General features: G+C 35.6%; 1 protein-coding gene across 2 annotated transcripts; it reads right to left on the bottom strand.

The window, feature by feature from the left end:
• Positions 1 to 19,403: 19,403 nt before the first annotated feature.
• LOC122315478 (protein NRT1/ PTR FAMILY 5.10-like) lies at positions 19,404 to 23,259 on the bottom strand. Of its 2 annotated transcripts, XR_006244036.1 has the most exons (5): positions 22,938 to 23,259; positions 22,606 to 22,823; positions 20,807 to 21,351; positions 19,597 to 20,473; positions 19,404 to 19,563 (listed from the first exon to the last, which is right to left on the bottom strand). XR_006244036.1 is itself a non-coding variant. In XM_043131395.1 (4 exons), the coding sequence occupies exons 1-4, from the start codon at positions 23,113 to 23,115 to the stop codon at positions 19,657 to 19,659; spliced, it is 1,758 nt and encodes a 585-aa protein (XP_042987329.1). In that variant the 5' UTR covers positions 23,116 to 23,259; the 3' UTR covers positions 19,404 to 19,656. The 2 variants fall into 2 exon arrangements, 1 of the variants encoding a protein (XP_042987329.1); XM_043131395.1 differs by having other exon boundaries at positions 19,404 to 20,473.
• Positions 23,260 to 24,502: the final 1,243 nt, after the last annotated feature.

The following is a 24,502-nucleotide window of genomic DNA, read 5'->3' on the forward strand; positions in this document are numbered from 1 at the left end:
TAAGTGATTGAACAGTTGTAAAAAGAGGATCTGTACCTTTTTTTGGGTTTTTTAATTTTAAAAAGAGAGAAGTATTGTATGCATCTCATTTGTATATCAAACTATGCATAAATTTTATTTACTAAATATCAAATTATTTCATCTTATTTCATCAAATTATTATAATTTTTTTTAATTTTAAAATAAAATTAATAATAAAAAATTTTTTTATTACAACATTTCATTTGAACAATATAACTAAACGAGATCTAGATAAATGAATAGTTAGAAATAAAAGCATATTTAAAGTGTGAACTCAAACTCCATCAAACGATGGGGAATAATGCCTTCAATTGTTCCAAAAATCATAAGCATACGACTTTATTTATTTATTTATTATTATAATTAAATGGCACACCACTCTATTATTAAATAAAATAAAGCAAAAGAACCAACCAGCTGCAAAATAGTGTGGTGTGGAGAACGTCAGTCAGTCCAATTGAAAAAATTCTATGTGCAGTTATTTTTGTAGACTCTTTTATGTACTCCAGTGATATGATTAGTTGTGTATTAAAAAAAAATTAATCCAGTTAATCATATTAATAAAGTGCACAAAAAATATATAAAAATGACTGTATATAACATTACTCATCCAATTGCAATCCACAACCTGCTAGACAAATAAGTCTATTCCTCTTAATAACTATTGCCTTTTAATTTATTTTTGCCTGCAGTCTTTATTTCTTTTTTAAATAAATAAATCTTTTTTCAAATAATAAATAAATCCTTAAAAAGGTAAAACAATGGGCGGCAGAGGCATTTTTTGCTAGACAATAGACGACACAAAACCCCCATTGCCACCTAATACGGAAAATCATTGAAATCTGATTTTATTCCATGAATAACAAATCTCATCCATCCATAGAACAAAAATCCACGGCTACATTACATATGGTTGCATTGGTCTCTTTCTGTCATACGTGTCAAGACACCAGCTACCTTGAACTCATCGTCTGCCGAACTAAACCAAAAAAAAAAAAAAAAAAAAAGAGGGCGGGCCGGCCGGGACAGACGCAGTTATATCAGATGTCTTTCAGGAAGGGAACCCATTTGTGTCTTTCAGGCCTTCTTCCTTGTCCTGGAAAGCAATCCAAGTCTATCCTCCTATTTTCAACTTTTATTATTTTAATCGCAAATTGCTGTACCTTTCCCTATTTCGATTAAAGAAAAAGAAATTGGAACAACGGCTGCCCTTTCTTCTTCCTTATCCAGGAAAGCAATCCAAAACTTTCCTTCCGTTTTTCAACGTTTTTTAAATTTTGATGTGCCTTTCTCCATTTCGATTAAAGAAAAAGACATCGTAAATTAAATAATTACTAGAATACAAAAACATAATGTTAGGAAAGTGAACAACATATATAGAGGTTACATGCACATGGGATTAAGAAAGTGCAAGTTACTAATATATATATAGACAACAGAAGATATATTCTATATGATTATGATTATGAATGTCGCGAGATTCAATGAATATCCAAATACTCCCACTGTTCTTTCTACTTGTATATAAATATAAAGAGTTAAGTTAACGAGGCATCGAACGCCAAAACAATAATTATAAACTGACAACTAATATACCGTACGTTGCACCCGATTGAGTGTAAAAAAAGAAACAAAGACTTGGTTGATCAAATCAAACAAACCAGAATAAATTATTATTATAATTTTGTTGCAAACCAAACTTCAACTGTTTGGATAAAATAATGTATAGAATAGAAGAAGCAAGGAAGTAAATTAATATTTTAGCATCCTAATCTATATATATATATATATATATTATCTAAAAAACTATGTTAGCATCTAAAGTACGTAAATGCATACAACCGGACCGCCGACGATGATGAGGGCAATAATTTAGGATCTCTTATTATTATTATTTTTTTAATAGCAAGAATCTCTTAATTCATCATTCTTCGCGCGTTATCAAATATTAACACCAATACAAATGAGTTTTTTTATTTTTATTTTTCTTGAATCATTTTTTAAATGTCTTTGACAAGAAAAAAAATATTTATATAAATTTACTAATAGTTAATTTCTTAACTATTAAAAAAAATAAAATATATTTAAATAGACACATTTAATAATCATATTATTATTTTTATAATTATAAAAAGTAAGTGTTACCTTACGTACCGCGAGTATAGTTGGATTCATAAAACTATATAAAGAAAAAATACGAAAATGAAGATGACGTAATTAAGAAAGTGACAATATAATTATATAATTAATTACTCGAATAAATAAATAATAAGCAATATTTATCAAAGAATAATATTCAATTCTATGATTCGCCAACTAATTGTTTGGTGGTCTTCTAGCTATTTTGCTTTCGACGTTACCTACCTACCTACCTAATGTTTTTAATAATACCGATAATAGATATCGTTTTTCCCCCAAACTGAAAATCACTCAATTGATGGCTCTGCCTATATATACCGCAGAAATTAAAACCTAAACCACCCTTTTGAGGATATTTATCTCTGGCGGCCTGACTATCAGATCTTTCAATGGACTAACATCAACAAAATTTGGAAAAACAGAAGCAATTTGGAATTTTCGACGCTATGGTGACGGCTCCGCTGCCAATAAATTTTAGGTCCACAAATCTAACCACGAAATATTACAACATGGGTGCTGTTAGGGCGACGGACAGTTGTGTCGATAAGTGCATTTATTTTTTTTAACGCATTTATGTGTGTTTTTTTAATTTTTAAAAAATTAAATAAATATTAAAATAAAAAATAAAAAAATTATAGTAAATTCACTTATCGGTATATTTGGGCACAGGATTCGGACAACTTAGGAATATTCATATTATATGTTCTACAATTCAACAACACGAGTACCGCTTTTGCCCCATTTTGAATATTTGGTTATATTCTTACTGTTCATGAATGAGGATATAGATAGAGTGAATGTGGGGGGAATCTTCAACAAGAGCGTGAAAATGGTTGGCTTGCAATACTTCAATTGTGGCTTTGACCAAAACGTTTCAATCGGCCACTAGTTACACAAATCAAATTATAAAAACTGCTTCAAACAATCTCCTAAAAGTCAAGGAACAAGTCATTGATCCATTGTTTCTTTTTTCATTTCTTTTTTTATTTTCTTTTAAGTAATGCAAACATTAATGTAATGTAGTGTTTATTTGAGGCACTGCCACCCACCTCCAGCTCCTTTGTACCCTTGTTTTTAGTTTAATGCAATTTACCTACATATAAAGATAAAAAATAAAACCAAAATAAGATTTTGATAGAAAATTTCCCAAATTAATTTTTCTCTTGGCCCTTTTTAACAACTGAAAAAAAAAAAAAAAAAAAAAAAAGATTTGGGATATGGATGGGATCTAGTCAGCAAGTGGATGTCGCTGGTTTCGGCCTGACATGGAATCCAAGTTGGGGGCCTGCCAAATTCTGTTGACCTTTTATAAATGTAACATAAAAAAAAAGAATTTCACTTTCCATATTCCCGCCCCCGAATTACATCTCATTATACCATAACACCCAAAACTATAAAAATGGTTAATTTAAGACCCCAAAATCTCAATTTCCTTCCATTTTAATTTTCTTGCAAAATCTTCTGAAATATCGAAGTAGTCTGAAATTAGAGTACTGATCTCTTACAGCAGAATAAAAGATAATAATAAAAAACTAAAGGACAATTAAAAAGGCAATTAATTAAGGGCTTTCGTGAGTGGCCCTTGTAGGATTTGGATGATCCGCACTCCGCAGTGATAGGCCGCCCCATTGTGAAGGAGTGGTCGACGAGAACCACAACCGAAGCTTCGGTGGCCTAAAACCCGCCGTCAGTCCAAGACAAGGTTGACGAAAGCCATATATCCTAATTCTGTAGTTGCGGCCACCATGGCAATGGGGGTCATTAATTTCCCTTTTTTTTCCTTTAATGATCTAATGGATTGTGATTGAAAGTAACTGTATCATGTTAATCGTGATTTAGGTTGGGTTTGGTAGTTAGATGAGAATTTTGAGTTTTAATATGAAATATTAAAATATAATATTATTATTATTTTGAGATTTAAAATTTTTTTAAAAAGATTGAATTACTTATTATATTTTATATAAAGATTTGAGAAAATTATAATAATAAGATAAGAATTTAAAATTTAAAATGAAAATTTTCAACTAATAAATTGGAACATAATTATAGAGTCATGCGAAAAAGAAGCCTAATTATTTTGCACACTACGCACACCTCAATAAGGAGGTGACGTGGAGCCTTTTATTAATAATAAAAATACAAACAAAAGTCACAAGCGAATTGGATTTTTTACGTGGTTCTTATTCTTTCTTCTTCAACAGCAGGATAGCATTTTTTATCATTGAAGGCAGAGGAGGGTAATCACAAATTACTTTTCTAATTTTCTTTGCTCTAAATAATTTTTAAGACTAAAAAACGAAAGGAATATGAAGGTGATTTCGCCGATTTAACGAATCAATAACCACATAGCATTTGTGGGCATAGTAGTAATGAGCTTTCCCAAACAGAATTTGGTTTCGCCAGATCTGAAAACTCTCTCTCGAGTTGCATATAATAGATTTTCGATTGTGTATCTGATTTATTAGCTTCACAGCTGTGAACCAAAAGACCCTAAAATACCTCTTAATATCCCTTCTCTGATGTTTTTAGCTCAAGTTGCATATAATGAGTTTGTGATTATGATATTCGATTTATTAGCTTCATAGCCGTACACCATGGCAGTCGTTCCCATTTTTTTTTACATAAATATTCCTTTTGTAGGTGAGTCGTGAGCTTTGCTGCTTCAGGCGGAAGAAGAAAAGACTTAATCTAAAAAAGGTTTATTTTTTATGAGGATAAAATCAACTTTTCATGATGCTAAAACGGAGGGTGCGTGTTTCGTACTTGAATTCCGGCATGCTTTCTAGCATTTTTCTTAATTATATATATCTAGGCTTAATTATATATAATCTAGATCATGTACTACCATTAATATTAATATATATCATATCATATAATATATATATATAGTAAAAATTATCTTCAACTTTAATTTGTTGAATCGATCATGTCAAGAATATCGTCTACATAGATACATAAATTAGCTTTTATTCAAATTAACTCTCGTTTTTCTATAATTCAAGGTACGTAGTATTACTATTAATTCTCCTCTCGTTAATCTTAATCCAATTAACAGTACTCTTCCATGATCAACTCTTTGCGGTGATCATCATCACACATATATGTATATATACAGCATATTATATATATATATATATATATATACATGACTTTATGTAAAAGATAGAATTAATCTAATTATATGAGGGTACTCTCATCTCGTCACAATATATAATATATAGTTGTGAAAAGTGCATGCAGGCGCTATATATTTCATTGCCCAAGACCGAGCTATATCTCTAATAGTTAATGACCGGCCGGATCATGGAGTGAAAACCACAAATATCAGATCATGAGGAATATAATATATTTCGATACATGGAATATAATATATTTCGATACATGCAACGTACATGATATATATGATCATGATCAGAAGACATCAATATTATTTACCAAAACTTAGATTTACGACTACATGAACTGGATATATATATATATATATATATATATAATATCAATTATACAATTAAAGTGACTATAGCCTCATGAATAGTGGATTATGTGCTCAATAATTTTCTATTTTTTATTATCTTCATTTTTTTCAAATATAATTAAAATAATTTGTAAAATTTATTAAATAGATCTATGCATGGTTATTTTTATATTTATCATACTTGTTGTTCTAATTGATATGCATCTTAAAATTTATATTTATAATTACTACATAAACTAAAATGCAAGAGCTAGCACTTTGAACATAGAATACGTACGTAATTACACGAAGCTCTTAATTAAAAAGTATACATGCATTCAGAGGTATATCTATTGTACGTAGTAGTAGTTGACCGGCGAATAACGTTAGAAAAAACCCTACATTATTAATGTGGTGGCCGTGATGATCTTGTATTCAAGCATCAATTGCAGCGACATTTTAATTGCACATATTACAAGTAATGCATGCACAACATACCTCAATGAATGGATCGAGAATATTATTATATATATGCAGATAACATGATCGATGAAAGATCGAACAAAATATTTATGTATTCGATCGGTAAATATATATATATATATTTATATAATATATATATTATACTTTTAATTTTTATGAGAGAAATGGTTGGAATTAATGGGCAATGATTAAGCAAGCAGTAACGTCCGAAGCAATGAGGTGTCTAGCTTGGTTGACAGGTAAGGTCCAACTAAAACCTCATGTCATACGTAAAATATATATATATATATATATATATTTATATATTCATTATCTGCATATGTATCCCCGGCGCCATTTGTTCAAGCAACCATTGCTCTATAATACACATATAAATTATAAGATTAGAAAAAAATGGAGTACGTACTTCATTTGCAACCGTTTTGTATAAAATCAACATGATGAGTAGGATCCAGCTGGAATGAATTATGATTTTCACACATATATATATATATATATACTATGTTAAAGCAACGTGTAAAACACATTTGTGTAGTTGGATCAAACGGTTATTTTACAAAAATAATATGTTTTTTACAAAACTCGTAAAAATAGTTGATGGCATATATAGCTTAGAAGACATTGCTTCAACTTATACAAGTAATATTATAACTAATAGAATATTACAAAGGAACTTTAACAAACAAATTAACTAGTACTACAATCAGTACTCTAACAAGATGATTGAGTTTGTATCATCAAGATGATCATGGTATTTAATGGCGTGTCTTGGACCAAATGGAAATTATTTTTTATTTTTATATATAAAAAAAAAGAAGGTCATGTGTCCAGAGTGACCCGACCCAAGAATAATTCTACAGTGGTCTTGACTATCACAACCAGAAGATAGAATGGGAATGCATACCAATCGATAACATCATTTTTGTATAATATATATACACATACATGAGTACATACGTTTGTATTGCAAGCCAACATAGAAGATTTATGTAAGGGGTGAATTTGTCCTGCCAGCTAAAAGCTTAAAACATATATGCTATGACTCAATTTGCTACTACCAGATTAATGCTTTGTACAACCACATAGACACTCAAATCTGATAATAATTGTAAAATACAAGCAAACCACTCTCACAAGATTAACCTCACTGATTTTTAGGCCTACCTTAAATCTCATTGGCTCAAACAATTCAAATACTAGTGCATCACCATCATCCAGTTTATGGTCCAGTGCAAATGCTCTCCAGCCCACTAAGCCCAGATCTTTTGCCAATGTATATAGCCTTGAATTCCACACCATTTTCATTTACTAATACCATATCCAACAATGTTTTTGGAAGATGATCCTCATAGAATTTTGAAGCAAGGCCCTAGTAATAAAGGCAAAATATATAGTTCAACTACTTATCCACTGAACTATTAAGAAGTTAGCTTCAGAAGCTACAACGAATCCCATCCTTGCATATGTTGCATATAAATATTAGATAAAGCATAATTAAGAAAGAAGACCATAAACTGTCTCAATCGCCACATACCAGCCAAAAACAGCTATAAACATGAGACCGGACCATTGATTTGATGAAAAATGGACTTCCAGAGTCTAGCTTGCTTTGAAACTCCAGTATAGCCTCAAAGGCATGATCTCTTTCTTCTTAAGATGCTTCCTTGACTTCATCGAATGTTCTTGACTCTCCCCCATAAACCGCAAGCCCAACGCCTCCACTCACACAACCCAACAGCCCCTGTTTTTAGCAACCAGAGTAGAGCATTTTCTTCCTACCCGTGAGCCACAAGTCACAACTCAGCTTCCCCGCATCCAAGGCCACCGTCACCTCGTGTCGATCGTATTTCTCCACGTCGCCAACCACGCAAGACTGCCACCAAACACTAGTTCCTTTGCTTGCTGCCTCTTCCTCTCAGTTTCTTATTGTTCAGCCGCTAGCCATCGTTGATCCACCCAATGCTCAGCGGTGCAATAGTGCACTATCATGTGCAATTAAAAAAAAAAAAAAGATAGATTAGAAATGAAAAAAATAAGAACATTTGTACATATTTATCTTAAACTTTGGTCGTTCAAAACCTGACTAATAGTTTCACCAATTTCTGAACTACTAATTACCTTGAGTGCTTGAAAGGTTATATCTATGTCTGCTAGATTTTGAAAAAATTCAACCAAAGAATCATCAAACTGACTCATAGAAGCGAATCCAAACTAAAGAGAAAATCAAATTCAGAAAGATAAAACTGAAATATAAACGAAACAATTAGTAGAAAGAAATGGAGAAAACTTCGTCAAGATCTTCGAGGTGCTCTTTAATTTCCAGAATTTTTGTCTGCTTGTCATCGAACAAACCATTGTGGGGATCCAAATCTCCCGATTAGAACTTTCTGGAGTTACATCTACATTAACAGATCTAAACATTCTATAAAACCTCAAAATATATGGAAAAATTTGAAAAAAATCTCACTTTGGAAGATCCATAACTGTTCTTGAAATATAAAATCCAGATAGAGAGAGGAGATTCGTGATCTATCACAACATGTAAATAAAAAATAAAAAATCCAAAATTAATACCCAGACCACACCGGAAAAGACCAATTATTGCTCCTTGAAGAATTGATGTCTGGCATTTTTCTGTACAGATATGAAGCAGAGAACAAGCTAACGGAGAAAGAAAGAAAGAGAGAGGGATGAGAGAATGGAGACACTTTTACACTACGTAATTAATGAGAAGAAAAAAAGAAAGAGAGAGTACAGATACTTTTGATATTCTAACACTGACACAGAAAAAACAAATAAAACCTACATGACTACACGGTACTCACTTAATTCCAAGACAAACAGAGTTAATGAAAATTGATAAAGTTAACGGAAAATAATAAAAATTGTTAAAACGACAATTTTTGTTAGATAGCCACTTTTTATATATAAAGATATATATATATATATATATATATATATATATAATGGCCTTGACTTCCAGAGTGTAGCTTGTTTTGAAACTCTAGTGCAGCCTCAAAGACATGATCTCTTTCTTCGTATTGGAGCAAAGGACTCACCTGCACAGACTAGTGGCCGCACCATCCCAGCTACTGCAGAGCACCACTCTGCCTCCTGCACTAAGCAACACTCATGAGAATATTCTCTGTAATACACAAGCTGAGTTGTATGATTGTGATTGGTTAAATCTGTAAATTCTGTTACAACACCTTCTCTCTCATAGTGGTCATCCGTGTATATAAACACTACAGTGTAAATGAGAAATACAAGGTGAAAATTCACATTTCAGAACTCCTTCTTTTAGTGCCTAAAGCATTCTAGCAAACACCTAGTGTGCTTGCTTGAAATGTCACTTTGTAACTCTGATATGGTATCAGAGAGGTGCTAGGACCAACGTCCACCGTTCCTTTACATTCTTCTTAACAAAAAAAAAAATGGGCGAACCAGAAAACACAGAAAGAAATGTTTCTCCTCCCCCTTTGAGTTCACCGAATCCCATTAATTCCTCATCCCATTTCATAACCATCAAACTCACCTTAGAAAACTATCTCCTATGGAAGGCCCAAATGGTGCCTTTCCTAAAAGGAAATCAGCTTCTCGGCTATGTGGATGGCACCATTCCTATGCCACCTCCCACGGTTGCCGGTTCTGTAAACCCTGCATACAATAAATGGGTTTTACAAGATCAGCTTATAGTTTCGGCTATTAATGCCTCTCTGTCTGAAACCGTGCTTGCGCAAGTCCTATCTTGCTCTACTTCAGCCGAAATCTGGTATACTCTCCATACTCTCTTCTCAGCTCAATCGTCTGCCCATATTATGCAGACCAAGCTTCAACTCACGACCATGAAAAAAGGTTCCGATTCAATCTCCACTTATTTTCACAAAGCCACGGCCTTAGCTTCTGCACTAGGTGCTGCTGGTCAGCCCCTATCCACTGCCGAATTCACTATCTACCTCCTTGCTGGACTAGGTTCGGACTATGAGTCCCTTGTAACCTCCCTCACAACTCGTCCCGATCCCCTCTCCACCCCTCAAATATACAGTTATTTGTTGAACCATGAGTCTCGCCTCTCCTATCAAACCAACAATATTCTCTCCTCCACGTCCCTTACGACTTGCAACACTACCACATCCTCTTATCAAACCAACACTGGTCGTGGACGTGGTAATTTTTCACGTGGGCGACGCAGTCGTGGAAACCATCGAGGGGGTTCATCCAGCTCTCCTCGCCCCTTTACTCCTAAACAGATTTGCCAACTTTGTCAAAAACCGGGTCACTCTGTTATTACCTGTTACCACCGCTTCGATCAAGCTTATCAAGCACCTCCCCCACCCTCTTTCATGGCCAACTTCACGTCTCTCCCATCCGGAAATTATCCACCTCATTCCACTTCCTGGTTTCCCGATTCTGCCGCAACAAATCACTTTACTTCTGATTTCTCTAACCTCACTTTGGATGCTGCAGCTTATCAAGGTCCAGATCATGTCAGCGTAGGGGATGGCTCGACAATTCCGATCCATAACACTGGTTCTGCCACTTTACACTCTCCCTCTAGACCGTTTCACCTTAAACATATTTTTCATGTTCCTTCAATAACTCGTAACTTACTTTCTGTACGACAATTTTGCACTGACAATCCCGTTTTCTTTGAATTTCATGCAAATTGTTTTTTTGTGAAGGACTTACGAACCCGGGCGGTGCTTCTTCAGGGTCACGTTGAGGACGGACTTTATGCACTTCCAAATGATGTTTCGGTCACACCATCACCTCGTCCTCCCCTCCCGCAAGCTCAACTCAGTGAAAAGGCTACTTCCCAAATCTGGCATTCCCGTTTGGGACATCCGTCATCTCGCACAACTGCTTCAACAATAAAACAATTCCAGCTGCCTCTTACATCCAGTCCAACTATGTCTCAACCATGCTTCGCTTGCCCACAAGGAAAATCCCATGCACTTCCGCACCCGGCATCTCCCTCTCGGTCCTCTTCCCCGTTTATTCTTCTTTTTTTGGACGTATGGGGGCCAGCTCCTATTTTGTCCTCCACTGGATGTAAATACTACCTTAGTGTAGTTGATGACTATTCTAAGTATGTTTGGATTTTTCCTCTTCAATCAAAGTCGGATGTCTCTACCATTTTTCTTGCATTTCTTAATTATGTTTCCAATTTCTTTTCTTCCAAAATTTTGTCGGTTCAAACAGATGGAGGAACTGAATTTAAACCCCTCAAAAAAATATTTCAAACATGCGGTATTGTTCATCGTCTTACCTGTCCCTACTCTCACGCTCAAAACGGTACCGTCGAGAGGCGACATCGTCACATTGTTGAGACTGGGCTCTCACTTTTGGCCCATGCCTCCGTTCCTCAAAAATATTGGGCTGAATCCTTTCAAACCGCTGTTTTTTTAATCAATCGTCTCCCGACACCAATTTTAAAAAATAAATCACCCTTTCAAACACTCTTTCAACATCCTCCTGATTACAAATTTCTGAAAACCTTTGGGTGTCTTTGTTGGCCCAATTTAAGGCCATTTAATAAACACAAGATGGACCCTCGCTCCAAACCATGTGTTTTCATGGGCTATAGCCCAGATCACAAGGGTTATATTTGCCTTCACTTGCCTACGGACCGTGTTTACATTTCACGTGATGTGCAATTTCATGAAACGGTCTTCCCCTTTGCAACTGAACTGCCCACTGAAAACTTCTCTCCGGCCATTCCTCCCTCTACAACTTTTCCCAGGCCTGTCTTACCCATATATCCCGTCCAGCCCATCATAGTCACTACTTCCCCGCCCACTAACTCGGCCCCAGCCCAAACACCTGCCTCCCATTTTCACTCGGACCCAGCCAACCCAAACCCGAGTTCCCCTAGGTCTCCTTCGACTGATACCTCTCATCTTCTTTCCCCAGCGCCGTCACCTGCTACTTCCCCTAATCCCTCTCCTCTTCCTCCTCCACAGCCTCACCATCCCATGACCACACGGTCCCGAAACAATGTTCACCGTCCCCTACAACGTACCGACGGTACAATCCCTTGGCCACCTCCCAAATCATCACTGAATCTCACGGAAACCCCCTCCTCCTCTGTACCCGAAGAGCCCTCATCGTTCACAGAGGTGTCCAAACACGCTGAATGGCGTGCAGCTATGAACCTCGAAATTCAGGCCCTCCTCTCAAACCATACCTGGAATCTTGTCCCCTCATCCCCTGGCCTCAACGTTCTCGGCTCCAAATGGGTATTGAAAACAAAGCGCCGTGCCGATGGGACTCTAGAGCGTCGCAAGGCACGCCTTGTGGCCAAAGGGTACCACCAGCAAGCCAGCATCGATTTCTCCGAAACCTATAGCCTTGTTGTTAAACCGGTCACAATCCGTATGCTTCTCTCTATAGCCGTGACCTCTCAGTGGCCCTTACATCAATTGGACGTCCAGAACGCGTTCCTCCACGGCGATCTTGAAGAAGATGTGTTCATGCATCAACCACCGGGGTTCATAAATCCAGACTATCCGACCCATCTCTGTAAGTTGCGAAAATCTCTTTACGGCTTGAAACAAGCCCCTAGGGCTTGGTTTTCTAAGCTAAGTACTAAACTGTTAACCCTAGGATTCACAGCTTCAAAATCAGATTCATCTCTTTTTATTTACTCTAATGGTGCTGATACTGTATATCTCTTGATCTATGTTGATGATATTGTTGTGACTGGCTCGAGTACCACGCTCATCTCTCAATTTATTTCTGCGTTAAGTGCTTCTTTTCCAGTCAAAGATTTGGGTGAATTGCATTATTTTTTGGGCATTGAAATTTCTCGGTCTTCCCGTGGCTTGTTTATGAGTCAGTCAAAATACATTGCTGATCTCTTAACAAAAACAAATATGCATCAATCAAAACCTGTTTCTACGCCTATGTCTCCCTCTACAAAACTTACGGCTAATGATGGTTCCTCCTTTGAGGATCCTCAGATGTACCGAAGTGTTGTAGGGAGCCTGCAGTATCTTTCTTTTACTAGGCCAGATATATCATTTGCTGTCAATAGAGTTTGTCAGTACATGCATTCTCCCAAAATACCCCACTGGCAAGCTGTGAAACGGATCTTGCGTTATTTACGCCTAACCTCTCATCTTGGTCTTCATTTCTCTACTAATTCATCTTTTCTGTTGTCGGCCTACTCTGACGCTGACTGGGCTGGATCCCCCGATGATCGCAAATCCACCGGAGGATATTGTGTCTACTTTGGCCCTCATCTGGTATCTTGGGGCTCCAAGAAGCAACTCACAGTTGCCCATTCCTCAACCGAAGCGGAATATAAAGCCATTGCAAATGCCACATGTGAGGTTCTTTGGCTTCAGTCCCTACTCACTGAACTTGGTATATTTCTTGCTGATCCGCCCACTTTATGGTGTGACAATCTTGGTGCCACCTACTTGTCGCTTAATCCGGTTCTTCATTCCCGAACAAAGCATGTCGCCCTTGATTATCATTTTGTCCGTGAGCGTGTAGCATCGAAGACACTTCGTGTCTCATTCATTTCTAGCACGAACCAACTGGCTGACATACTCACTAAGCCTCTTTCCACTAGACGCTTCAACCAACTTCGATCAAGCCTCACTCTCATTCCCGTGCCGCTTGCCTCGAGGGGGGCTATTGGAGCAAAGGACTCACCTGCACAGACTAGTGGCCGCACCATCCCAGCTACTGCAGAGCACCACTCTGCCTCCTGCACTAAGCAACACTCATGAGAATATTCTCTGTAATACACAAGCTGAGTTGTATGATTGTGATTGGTTAAATCTGTAAATTCTGTTACAACACCTTCTCTCTCATAGTGGTCATCCGTGTATATAAACACTACAGTGTAAATGAGAAATACAAGGTGAAAATTCACATTTCAGAACTCCTTCTTTTAGTGCCTAAAGCATTCTAGCAAACACCTAGTGTGCTTGCTTGAAATGTCACTTTGTAACTCTGATACTTCGTAATAAGCTTCCTTGACTTATCCAATGGCCTTGACTGTCCCTCATAATCCGCAAGCCCAACGCCTCCACTCACACATCCCAATAGCCCTTGTTTTTAGCAACCAGAGCAGAGTATTTGCTTCCTACCCGTGAGCCACAAGCCGCAACTCAGCTTCCCCACATCCAAGGCTACCGTCACCTCGTGTCAATCGTGTTTCTCCACGTTGTTGATCACCCAAGATTGCCACCAAACCTTAGTTCCTTTGCTTGCTGCCTTTTCCTCTTGATTTCTTGTTGTTCAGTCGCTTGCCATCATTGATCCACCCAATTCTCAGCGGTGCAATAGTGCACTATCATGTGCAATTAAAAAAGAAAGAAAGATAGATTAGAAATGACAAAAAATAAGAACATTTGTATATATTTATCTTAAACTTTGGTCGTTCAAAACTTGACTAATAGCTTCACCAATCTCTGAACTAATAATTTACCTTGAGTGCTTGAAAGGTTATATCCATGTCTGCTAGATTTTGAAGCAATTCAACAAAAGAATCATCAGACTAACTCACGGAAGCGAATCCAGACCAAAGAGAAAATCAAACTCAGAAAGATAAAATTGAAATATAAACGAAACAATTAGTAGAAAGAAAGGCAAAAAACTTGGTCAAGATCTTCGAGGTGCTCTTTAATTTCCAGAATTTTTGTCTGCTTGTCATCGAACAAACCATCGGTGGGATCCAAATCTTCGATTAGAACTTTCTAGAGTTACATCTACATTAATAGATCTAAACATTCTATAAAACCTCAAAATATACGGAAAAAATTGAAAAAAAATCTCACTTTGAAAGATCCATAACTGTTATTGAAATATAAAAAGAAAATCTAGATAGAGAGAAGAGATTCGTAATCTATCACAACATGTAAATAAATAAATAAAATTCAAAATTTATACCCAAACCACATCTGAAAAGACCAATTCTTACTCCTTGAAGAATTGATGTCCGGCATTCTTATGTACATATCTGAAGTAGAGAACATGCTAATGAAGAAAGAAAGAGAGAGAGATGAGAAAATGGAAACACTTTTACTCTACGTAATTAATGAGAAGAAAAATAGAAGGAGAGGGAGTACAGATACGTTTGATATTCTAACACTGACACAGAAAAGACAAATAAAACTTACATGACTACGCGGCACTTACTTAATTTCAAGACAAACGGAGTTAATGAAAAATTGATAAAGTTAATTGAAAATAATAAATATTGTTAAAATAACAATTTTCATTAAATAGCTACCTTTTATATTTAAAGATATATGTTTGCTTCATGCACGCACGCACCCTCGATCGATCCCCCTAATTCTATATACATACATATACGCATCAATTGTCAACATTAACTCACCACACATATATATCATAAATATTGGTCATTAATTTGATGCTTTTCGATTATTTAATTTCCCTACATAAATAAAATAAAATTAATTCCTTATTATTAGCCCAGAAGACACTGCATGGAATCGTCAATGATTTTATATAAAGCTGCAATTTGTTACTATAATATATATATCTTTTTGACGAAAATGAGCCACACAATGCTTGACGATTTATTTGCATTACTACTACTAAAGTATCATGGCGCACCAACGACTAAATCCTATATGAATTATTAAATAAATTAGTTTAATTATATTATATTATAAGGCATTAAATTTTAATTCTACAAATTTAAGGTTTAATTAAGGTCGTGGTAAATTCACGTGGAGAAATAAATAAATCACTTTCTTAACGTCGTGCATATGTAAAATTAGCCATTGATGAGAGCTGATTTGGCTGATCATGAGGGTACGATCATGATCATATTGGAGCAGACGCAGATCAGTGAGAGTACTGAAGTACTTTTAGATTAATTAAATTCATATTCATGCATATAAATATGAATATAGTACAAAATAATAAACGAGAAGATGAAAAAAGAAATTTAAACAAAAATTAACCAAAATATACAAATTGAAATAAGAAGTATAGACTTTACATACAATTTAGTGTCTTAATTATTTAAATATATAATTACAACAATAAGAAGTTAAAAACCAAAAAAAATAGAGATTTTGAATGCTTATGACGTAGTTTGATTTATAGGATAGAAAGAAAGTACGTTGAGCTTATTCTAATGCAGTTGTTCGTGTTTATTTATTTTTGTGCGAAAGTACATAATTTATTTATTTTCTGAAATTGTAATTACAATGTTTGCTAAATATAATAGGTGCTCCTATAATAATGAAAAAAATATAAAGACATAATGCATTAAACATTCTACCTTGCTTGTGTGTTCAAAAAGATCAACAGTTATACAATTCAATATTTCTTTTGTTATCAGTTTGAAGATAACAATTGTTATACATCCAGTATCTTTCTCTACTTCTAGATAGGTTCGACATTTAAAATTAATGAAAATATTAGTAATTGCGTAATTTTAACAAATACTGCGTTATATTTATCATGTAAGAAATGATAATTTAAAATGGTGAGATAAAGTAATTTACCGTTGCTATAAGATGGTCATGTTTTTGCAATTATAGCATACAAAATTTTCGTTATAGTCATATCCAATTGCTTTATTACAATTTACACGGGATATATAGTGGAACTTAAAGGTGAAGGAGATGTTGCCGATTTAGGTTGTGGGAGGCTTCCGGCATCCTTGAGATTGACTACCTGCATCGGTGGCTCATTGTGTATCTTAAATTTCAAATGCAGGTGATCCTGTGAGTTTTCTTTTTTATATCAAAGCTCCACTCCCTCTTGAATCATTCATATTTTATTTATTTACTTACCTACACGAATAAATTTATCAATTATCGCTATTACTTGAAAATGAGATAATTCAATAAAAAAATAAATTGCTACTGATTTTTTGTCTCGCCTTCTCTCTTCAATGTTTGCATGTTAAAAAATTGGAAATGACATTTCATTTTTTTGTACAGACTTTAATTGGAAATCTTAATATGTCTAATTTATTCTAGGGTATTTATTATATTATTTGGTATATTTTTTATTTTTTGTAATAAATAATTGCTTAAAGTAGGTGAGATTATACCTTAGAAATGATAGCTCACGAGAAGTAGGACAACCACATAGAATTTTGTAAAAAAATAAATTTATATAATAAGTTAAATTTATTATTTAAAATATATATATATATATATATATATATATATATATATATATATATATATATATTTATAAATCATGAAATACTTTCACTCAGCTTGTTAGGATGTTTTTTAAATTAACTGTTTCGTCACTTGATTCTGTCTAGTGGCTCTAAGCCTTAAACTCGAATCAGTATTGGTATACAGATTAGTATGCGATTGTGCTTGTATATAACAAAACTCTTCTATAAAATGGAGAATCAAAAAAATGAATTCAATAAAATAAGAGATGGGATGTAGTTTAGCCCTCCTTTATATTTTAATTTTTTTTTAAAAATTAATTTTTTTAATTTTTTAATCTAGATTTAATTTTTTTTTTTATTTATTTATCTAGTTTATTTTACTTTATATATGTGTTCAAATCTCCATCGTTAGATTAAAATTAAAAATCTAAAGATGAAAGGTCACGATTAAAACCTAGACCCCATATTTCTCTCTCTCTCTCTCTCTCTCTCTCTCTCTCTCTCTCTCTCTCTCTCTCTCTCTCAGCCGTTGTCGGACGTCAACGGTACCACAAGCATGTCGTCACCGGCGACTTTCCCACCTCAGGTCCTTCTCTTTCTTCCTTCCCCAAGCCCTCTCTCTCTCTCTCTAGGTCTCAGATCTTACCAAATCCGTATACCCACTATGTGCCACCGGCCCACCACCCATAACCATTGTGAGTGTCACCATGAGTGGTCCCTAGCTCTCCACCGAAGCTTCTCCTCTCCCTTGTCGTCGATCTGCTCCCGCCCCTCACAAATTCTCCACCAAAACTGCATTTCTCTAAAGCAAAGAATAAGGAGATGACGAAAATGGGAACTCGGCAAAAACATAGACAAAGCAAGGATAAAATGGAAAAAAAAAAAAAGTGTTGGATGAAAATCTGTTACTCCCACATTCGCCTTTATATATATAGTATATTTATTCAAATATATATATATATATAGTAGATATATATTATAGCAACGTTTGAAATTAATATTTTGGAAATTAAGTTGCTGTAGATCAAGCTGGCTAGCAGCAGTAAAGATGCGTAAAAGGACATGCAGGCCGGAGACAGCACATTTTGGCTTTCTGATTTCATGCATGCATTTCGTCAAACTCACCGTCATTCATACTTTAGTAAAGAATCTTAGAGAATTAGTAACGAACTAGATAGTACTCTTTAGTTGAAATTTGACTTAATTTTTTTTTTCATTTTTTATTTTAGCTACTTATTTTTTTTTTATAGATATTAAATAACAAATTATCTAAATCTATCTTCGATCATTTCATTAAAATATTCATATTTAATCTTTATTTCTACTTTTTTTTATTCTCATGGTAGCTAGAATATTTATTTCCTATTTATTCTCATCATAATTTATTCCCTATCAAAATTCACACAGACTCTTCAGAATAGCACCTTCTATTTAACTTACCGTTAAGATGAAGAAAAATTCTATTTACAGTCTCCATTTAGGAGCTGTATGTGCAAGCCTTTTATTAAAAGAGAAAAAACATCATTTTAAGAAGGATATTTTAGTAATTTTAAAAATTTTTAAAAGTGAAATTGCCTATGCCTGCATTGCAGTCCCCATTTGGGGACTATACCTAACATTGTTCTAAGATGAATAAGTGAGGTCAAAAAAAAAAAAAAAAAACAAAGCAGGAAACTCTTAACGAAAAAGCAAGTGAGACAATAAATAAATAAATATATATAAAACTTAGGCGAATTAATATTGTGGAAAAAGTTTGTAGATGCTGATTTGTTTGAACTAGCTAACTAAATTTTATCTAGACCCCAACTAAAGGCCGTCTTTTTTTTTTTTTGATAGCAAAAGGCCGTCTTGTATAAAGTTCAAGATGGCAAGTGTTACCAACAATCGAAGAATGAGCTTTCGGCTTTGAGCTCTTCCATCGGGATTTTAATTTGTCCATCAAATGCCTGAACGCAAGGCTTGTGGCCCCCATGCCCAAACGATCAAACTATTCACCTTCTCCCCTTTCACGCCCTCCGGAATTCCGAATCCCCCTCCGATTAGTGTATAAATTTCATACATATAGGTGACTAGCTAAAAATAAAGTCTAAGATTGAATTCTCTATTTGTTTTAGATTTTTACAAGTTTGAGATAATTATATTCAACCTTATTGTAGTTTTTCGTAAGCTATATGATTGTGATTTAAGCAGTTGTTTTTCTTGTCATTGATGTAATCTTTTGCTGCACTAGTGTCGTCTTAGCTTCATTTACAGATGCGCATACTTGGCTAATGGTTCAGTACAAGTCTCCCATCCCATATATATGCTGCATCAATAATGAGATAATACGCTAACACTGCATTTTTTTTCCCTGCATATTACTCTCCACCTACATTACATATTTGCTGACCACTCGCAACCAATTGAAATGAAAGTATAATGAAGGTATCTAAATCGTTGTTCGCCTATTATAAATGTAAGATCTTGCAAAATACAAGAAGGCAGCCAGTGCAGCCCCATCGATTCCTGCCAGTAGCCAATAAAAGTAATCAAGATGTGCCCGATTAAGATTATCAGCAAACCAACTATCCTGTCCATCCCCACCGGTTGCTTCGTCGATTACAGAGACAAGAAAGCTGCTCAAAAAGCTCCCCACGCCTAAAATACTGAGGTAGAGGCCGAGACCCACACTCCTTATTTCCATTGGGACCTGGTCGTAGAAGAACTCTTGCAGACCAACAATGGTGAAAACATCAGCAGTTCCAGACAGTACATACTGAGGAACCAACCACCACACACTCATTGGAGCAGTAGCATCAGGCATGTTAACCTGCCCGTATTCTTGGGCAGTTTTTAGCCTCTTCTTTTCAACTAGAGCAGCAACTACCATGCAAATGATAGAGAAAATCATCCCAGTTCCAATTCTCTGTAACATTGTGATGCCGGCAGGTTTCCCGGTGAACGCTCTTGCTATAGGAACAAAGATGCGGTCATATATGGGAATCAAAATAATAATGGACAGCCCGACAAAACACTGTAGTGAAGCGGCCGGTATCTCAAAGCCAGGGAAAATTGTTCTGTCCATGGTAGCCCCTTGCTTGGTAAAGAAAGTTGAGATCTGAGCAAAAACAATGGCATATCCCAAGCTTGTAACCCATATTGGAGCGATCCTAAGAATTGCCTTTGCTTCTTCAACCTCACTGTAAGTACAAACCTCACCTTCTTCATTTGAACCATGTGGAGACAGAAGGGCTTTGTTGAGGAACCTGCCAAAATGGAGGATCCAAATGGCTCTGTAACTTACACTGTAAATAAGCGCCTTTTTTTTGGGGGGGGGGAGGGGGGCATGAGCAGCAACAAAAAGTTACGTCTTTCAGTACGCACAAGTTCGTGATAGACCGAATAGCTTTAATGGGACAATAAAATAACTTACAGACTATTTCCAAAATGTTTTGAAACTGCAATGGACCTGGCAAGTCTACTGAAATAAAAGTACTATTGGAGATCTTGTATGTATGCTAGTATTTCATTGGAGCTATCTTGCAGCTTTTGGATATTCCTCATAAATATAACCGTAAGATGAAATGCATTGGTCTTACCTGCATTCTCCAGAGCTACGATGAGGCAGAATTCCAAGAGCTTCCTCTTCAATAGCTATTGCCAAAGGGGAAGTCCGCCAATTTCTAACTGCATTTACAAACACACGACCAATCCTCAAAAATGGGCTTTTTTCGTGCCCTTTAACACTATACCGATAAGTCCTGGTACCAAGCAAGAAAATACCCAGTGCAACCACCATCACAATACAAGGGATTCCAAAACCCAAACTCCAACTAAGATTGTCTTGTATATAGCTCAAGACCAAAACTGTTACAGAAGCAGCCCCACATACACCAAAGTACCACCAATTGAAGAATGAGCTTTTGGATTTGCACTCCTCTGGATCTTGTCCATCAAACTGATCTGCTCCAAAAGCCTGAACACAAGGCTTGTGCCCACCTTGCCCAATTGCTACTAGATACAGAGAGAAGAAAAAAAGAATTGTTTGGAGCTCATGCGAAGACTCCAATGTAGTTTTGGTGCGTACATAGTCAGAAGTGCTTGTAGAAGAAAGCATAGCCGACACAGACAACAAGCCTAGTCCCTGTGATTCTTCTCAATCCATGTCAAAGATGATAAGCAGTAAAAACATGCAAAACACGGATGCCGAAAAAAGACATTCTCCCTAAAACTTCGATAGATATCCGGTTAGAGTTCAAGTGTGTTATTCATTTGTAGTGTTATATGTTGAAGTGAACCACTTGCAAAACAGATTCCACGCATAACGATGCGGCCAATGACCCATGTTTGGCTTAAAGGCGGTGCTTAAATGTGAAACAACAGTTGATCTCACTAGAACCAGTTAGTAGACTTCAAGTATAAGAGAAGAAACTTTTGGAGTTTCACCTGCAATGAAACTCCCATAAACAAGAAAATGACTCACTTACGCTTCCAATAACATTTTTTCAATTCCATCCCAAACTATCAAGATTCAAAACCAACAATTTGTTTTTCCAAACTACAATTTTTACTCCAACCATCCATCTAAAGGTTAAAGTTAACGGAACCATAATATCATATTAGTAAATTGTCTAAAATATCTTTATTATAGATTGTATATTACCTGAGTGACCTAATTTAATATAAAAATTAAAAAAAACCATTATAATAATTAAAAAAATCAGGGCAATCCCTTACCACTCATTGGTGACCGATCAAGGAGCTAGGGGGTTGTTAGCGACGGCTATCTATCGTGGGTGGCATTATTGTTTTTATTTATTTATTTATTTATTATTATTAAATATCAGAGAAGATATATTAGAAAATCCACTCAAAAATTTTAATATTTCACCAGAGTTGATGGGTCAAATAGATGGTGGGTGCAAATGAAAAGAAAATATTAGTTTTGGTTTTGATAATTTGAGGTGTACTAAGGGTGTAAATAAGATGAACAAATCCGATTTTTTTTTTTTTTGGGTGTAGTTGATCGTGTGTGTGTGTGTGATCAGGTGGCGATCCTAAACAGGCACGGGTGTATATTCTTACAAGAACAGAAACTTTAATGTATGCCTTTTCATGCTTTTTTTTTCCCCCTAAGTTATGAATTGCGGTCTGTGGATTAGCATACACCAGGAGTTGTGAGATGATACACGTGTATGTTTTGGGGGAAAAAGCTAAAAAGAAAAGCAATAGACATGATAATATGATATTCCGAGTTCTGAGCTTAAGGGTCAGGTTGAGCCCAAATAAAACCCATTGGCTTAAAAGAGAAAAACTTCATGATTTATGTTTTTCTACGAAGAAATTGCAAAGCAATCAAGCCGGGGAGAGAGAGAGAGAGAGAGAGAGAGAGAGATACCAAGATGTAGATGAGAGAAGCAAGGACAATAGTGCGGTAGCGCCCCAGAAAAGAATCGGCCACAACTGCGCCCAATAAAGGCAACAGCTGCGACGTTCCAGACCAGGCGTTCACGTTCTCTGCGGCAGTGGCCGTGGACTGCCCCAGCGGTCCCGTCAAATAGGTTATCAGGTTGCAGCTTATCCCATAATATGCGAACCTCTCCGCTACCTCCACACCTACAACAAACCCACGGTGAAAAAAAAAAAAAAGAAAAAAAAGTCGACTAAAATCCATTCTCAAGCTAATTTTCATTTGGTCCAAGTCGATCCCGCGGAGTAGTCTAGTCTTACCTATGATGAAAGATGCGGATCTCCAGCGCCCGGAATCATATCGGAGGACCGGACGGCCTTTGAAGTCAACGGCACCATCGACGGTGTGTAATAGCGGTGGCGTGTCAACCGTAGGAATGGCCATTTCTACAAACCAAACGGGATTTACCAACAGTACTCGACAGTCGATAGTCCACATGCAACGCAGCTACCAACATTACTCATCCAGTAGTTAAGGGTAGAAAATGACAAGAACAGATTTCCCTAACAGCAACGCAACTCTTGATCTCTTTTCGTTTCTAGTTTCTTTATATGGTAATTTCATTTGGTTACGGGGAACCACAAAAACAGAAATTACCATGGATTATATATTTATATAAATCACTTGCGTTTATTTATTTATTTATTTTTATCTCTCTCTCTCCTATACCCCGACAGGACGATTCCGTGCGAGACCTACATTTATGTTTGGAGGGTGATGACGGTAAGCCCAGCAGTAAGAAATTTTTTAATATTCTTAATTATTAAAAAATAAATAATTTTATTAATAATCAATTCTTCAATTATTAAAAAAAAAAAAATTAAAAAGTATGAACGAGGAGCAAGAATGAGGGGCTTCCCTAGTTTTTTTTAATAATTATTATTATATCACAAAATGAGACATGACCAAACACGACACGAGTAGTCAAATTACAATTACAATTGAATATTGGCCACGCTTTGTGTAGGTACCAGGAATTAATAAAATAAATAATAATCTAATTTGAATCATTTTTGTCCTCACCACTCATTCTTTGATACCATTGCTGGTATTCAACAAAAATCCAAATCTCATATCCTTTTTGCTTGATTGATGCGACTAACAAACACTGATTCTACTGTGCAATATTTGAAAGAAAATATGTGAAATTCGTAAAATATCTTTCATTCGTATCAAGAGTTTCCAGTACTTGATTGACAATACACTTAACTACTCTTAACAATATAATTTCTTATCTCCTCAAATTACTATTCCTTCCATAAACATAACCTAACAGGAAATTCAAGAGAGTGGGCCAATCTTTGTACACAAGCCTCATTTCCCATGTGTTGCAGCTTTTGTATACCGGTTTCAGTATCTTGTGTTGCAGTCTTATTTAGTGGGAGAGAGACTGCATTTTTGTTAATTAGTTTATTTTCCTTCTACGACCCTATATAAAGCAAGACTTAAAATGCTCCTTGAACGAGATCATATGCCTGCAAAGAAAAAACATTATAAATGTCAGGCAGATAAGTTAAAAGCCATTGAAAAAAATATATGTTAGCAACTTGAGTACTTCTAAAGGCATTTGCCACAAATTACACAGAAAAGTAGCAAGCATCAAGCTTTGCCATGGCCTGCACCTAAGAACGCTATATTTAAACTAATGTTGCAAGTCCAAAAGGCAATTCAGTTAGACAAAGAGGCTGCGCTTCGTGTGGAAGAAACAAAGAGAGGGAAGGAATTGGGAAGGGAAACTGAGGAGATGAAAAACTAAGGAACGGGAAGCAGCGGTTTTTCATTTTTAAACGAAATGGTGCGTTAAATTGAGAAATTTTTGAATGAA

This window comes from Carya illinoinensis, chromosome 7, assembly GCF_018687715.1.
Source record: "Carya illinoinensis cultivar Pawnee chromosome 7, C.illinoinensisPawnee_v1, whole genome shotgun sequence".
Classification (NCBI taxonomy): Eukaryota; Viridiplantae; Streptophyta; class Magnoliopsida; order Fagales; family Juglandaceae; genus Carya; species Carya illinoinensis.

Coding starts and splice junctions, on each gene's coding strand:
- LOC122315478 (XM_043131395.1), bottom strand. CDS start 23,115: ATGTGGACTATCGACTGTCGAGTACTGTTGGTAAATCCCGTTTGGTTT. Junction 21,352..22,605: donor CTTCTCTCATCTACATCTTG/GTATCTCTCTCT, acceptor GAAGAATCACAG/GGACTAGGCTTGTTGTCTGT. Junction 20,474..20,806: donor CGTAGCTCTGGAGAATGCAG/GTAAGACCAATG, acceptor CCATTTTGGCAG/GTTCCTCAACAAAGCCCTTC.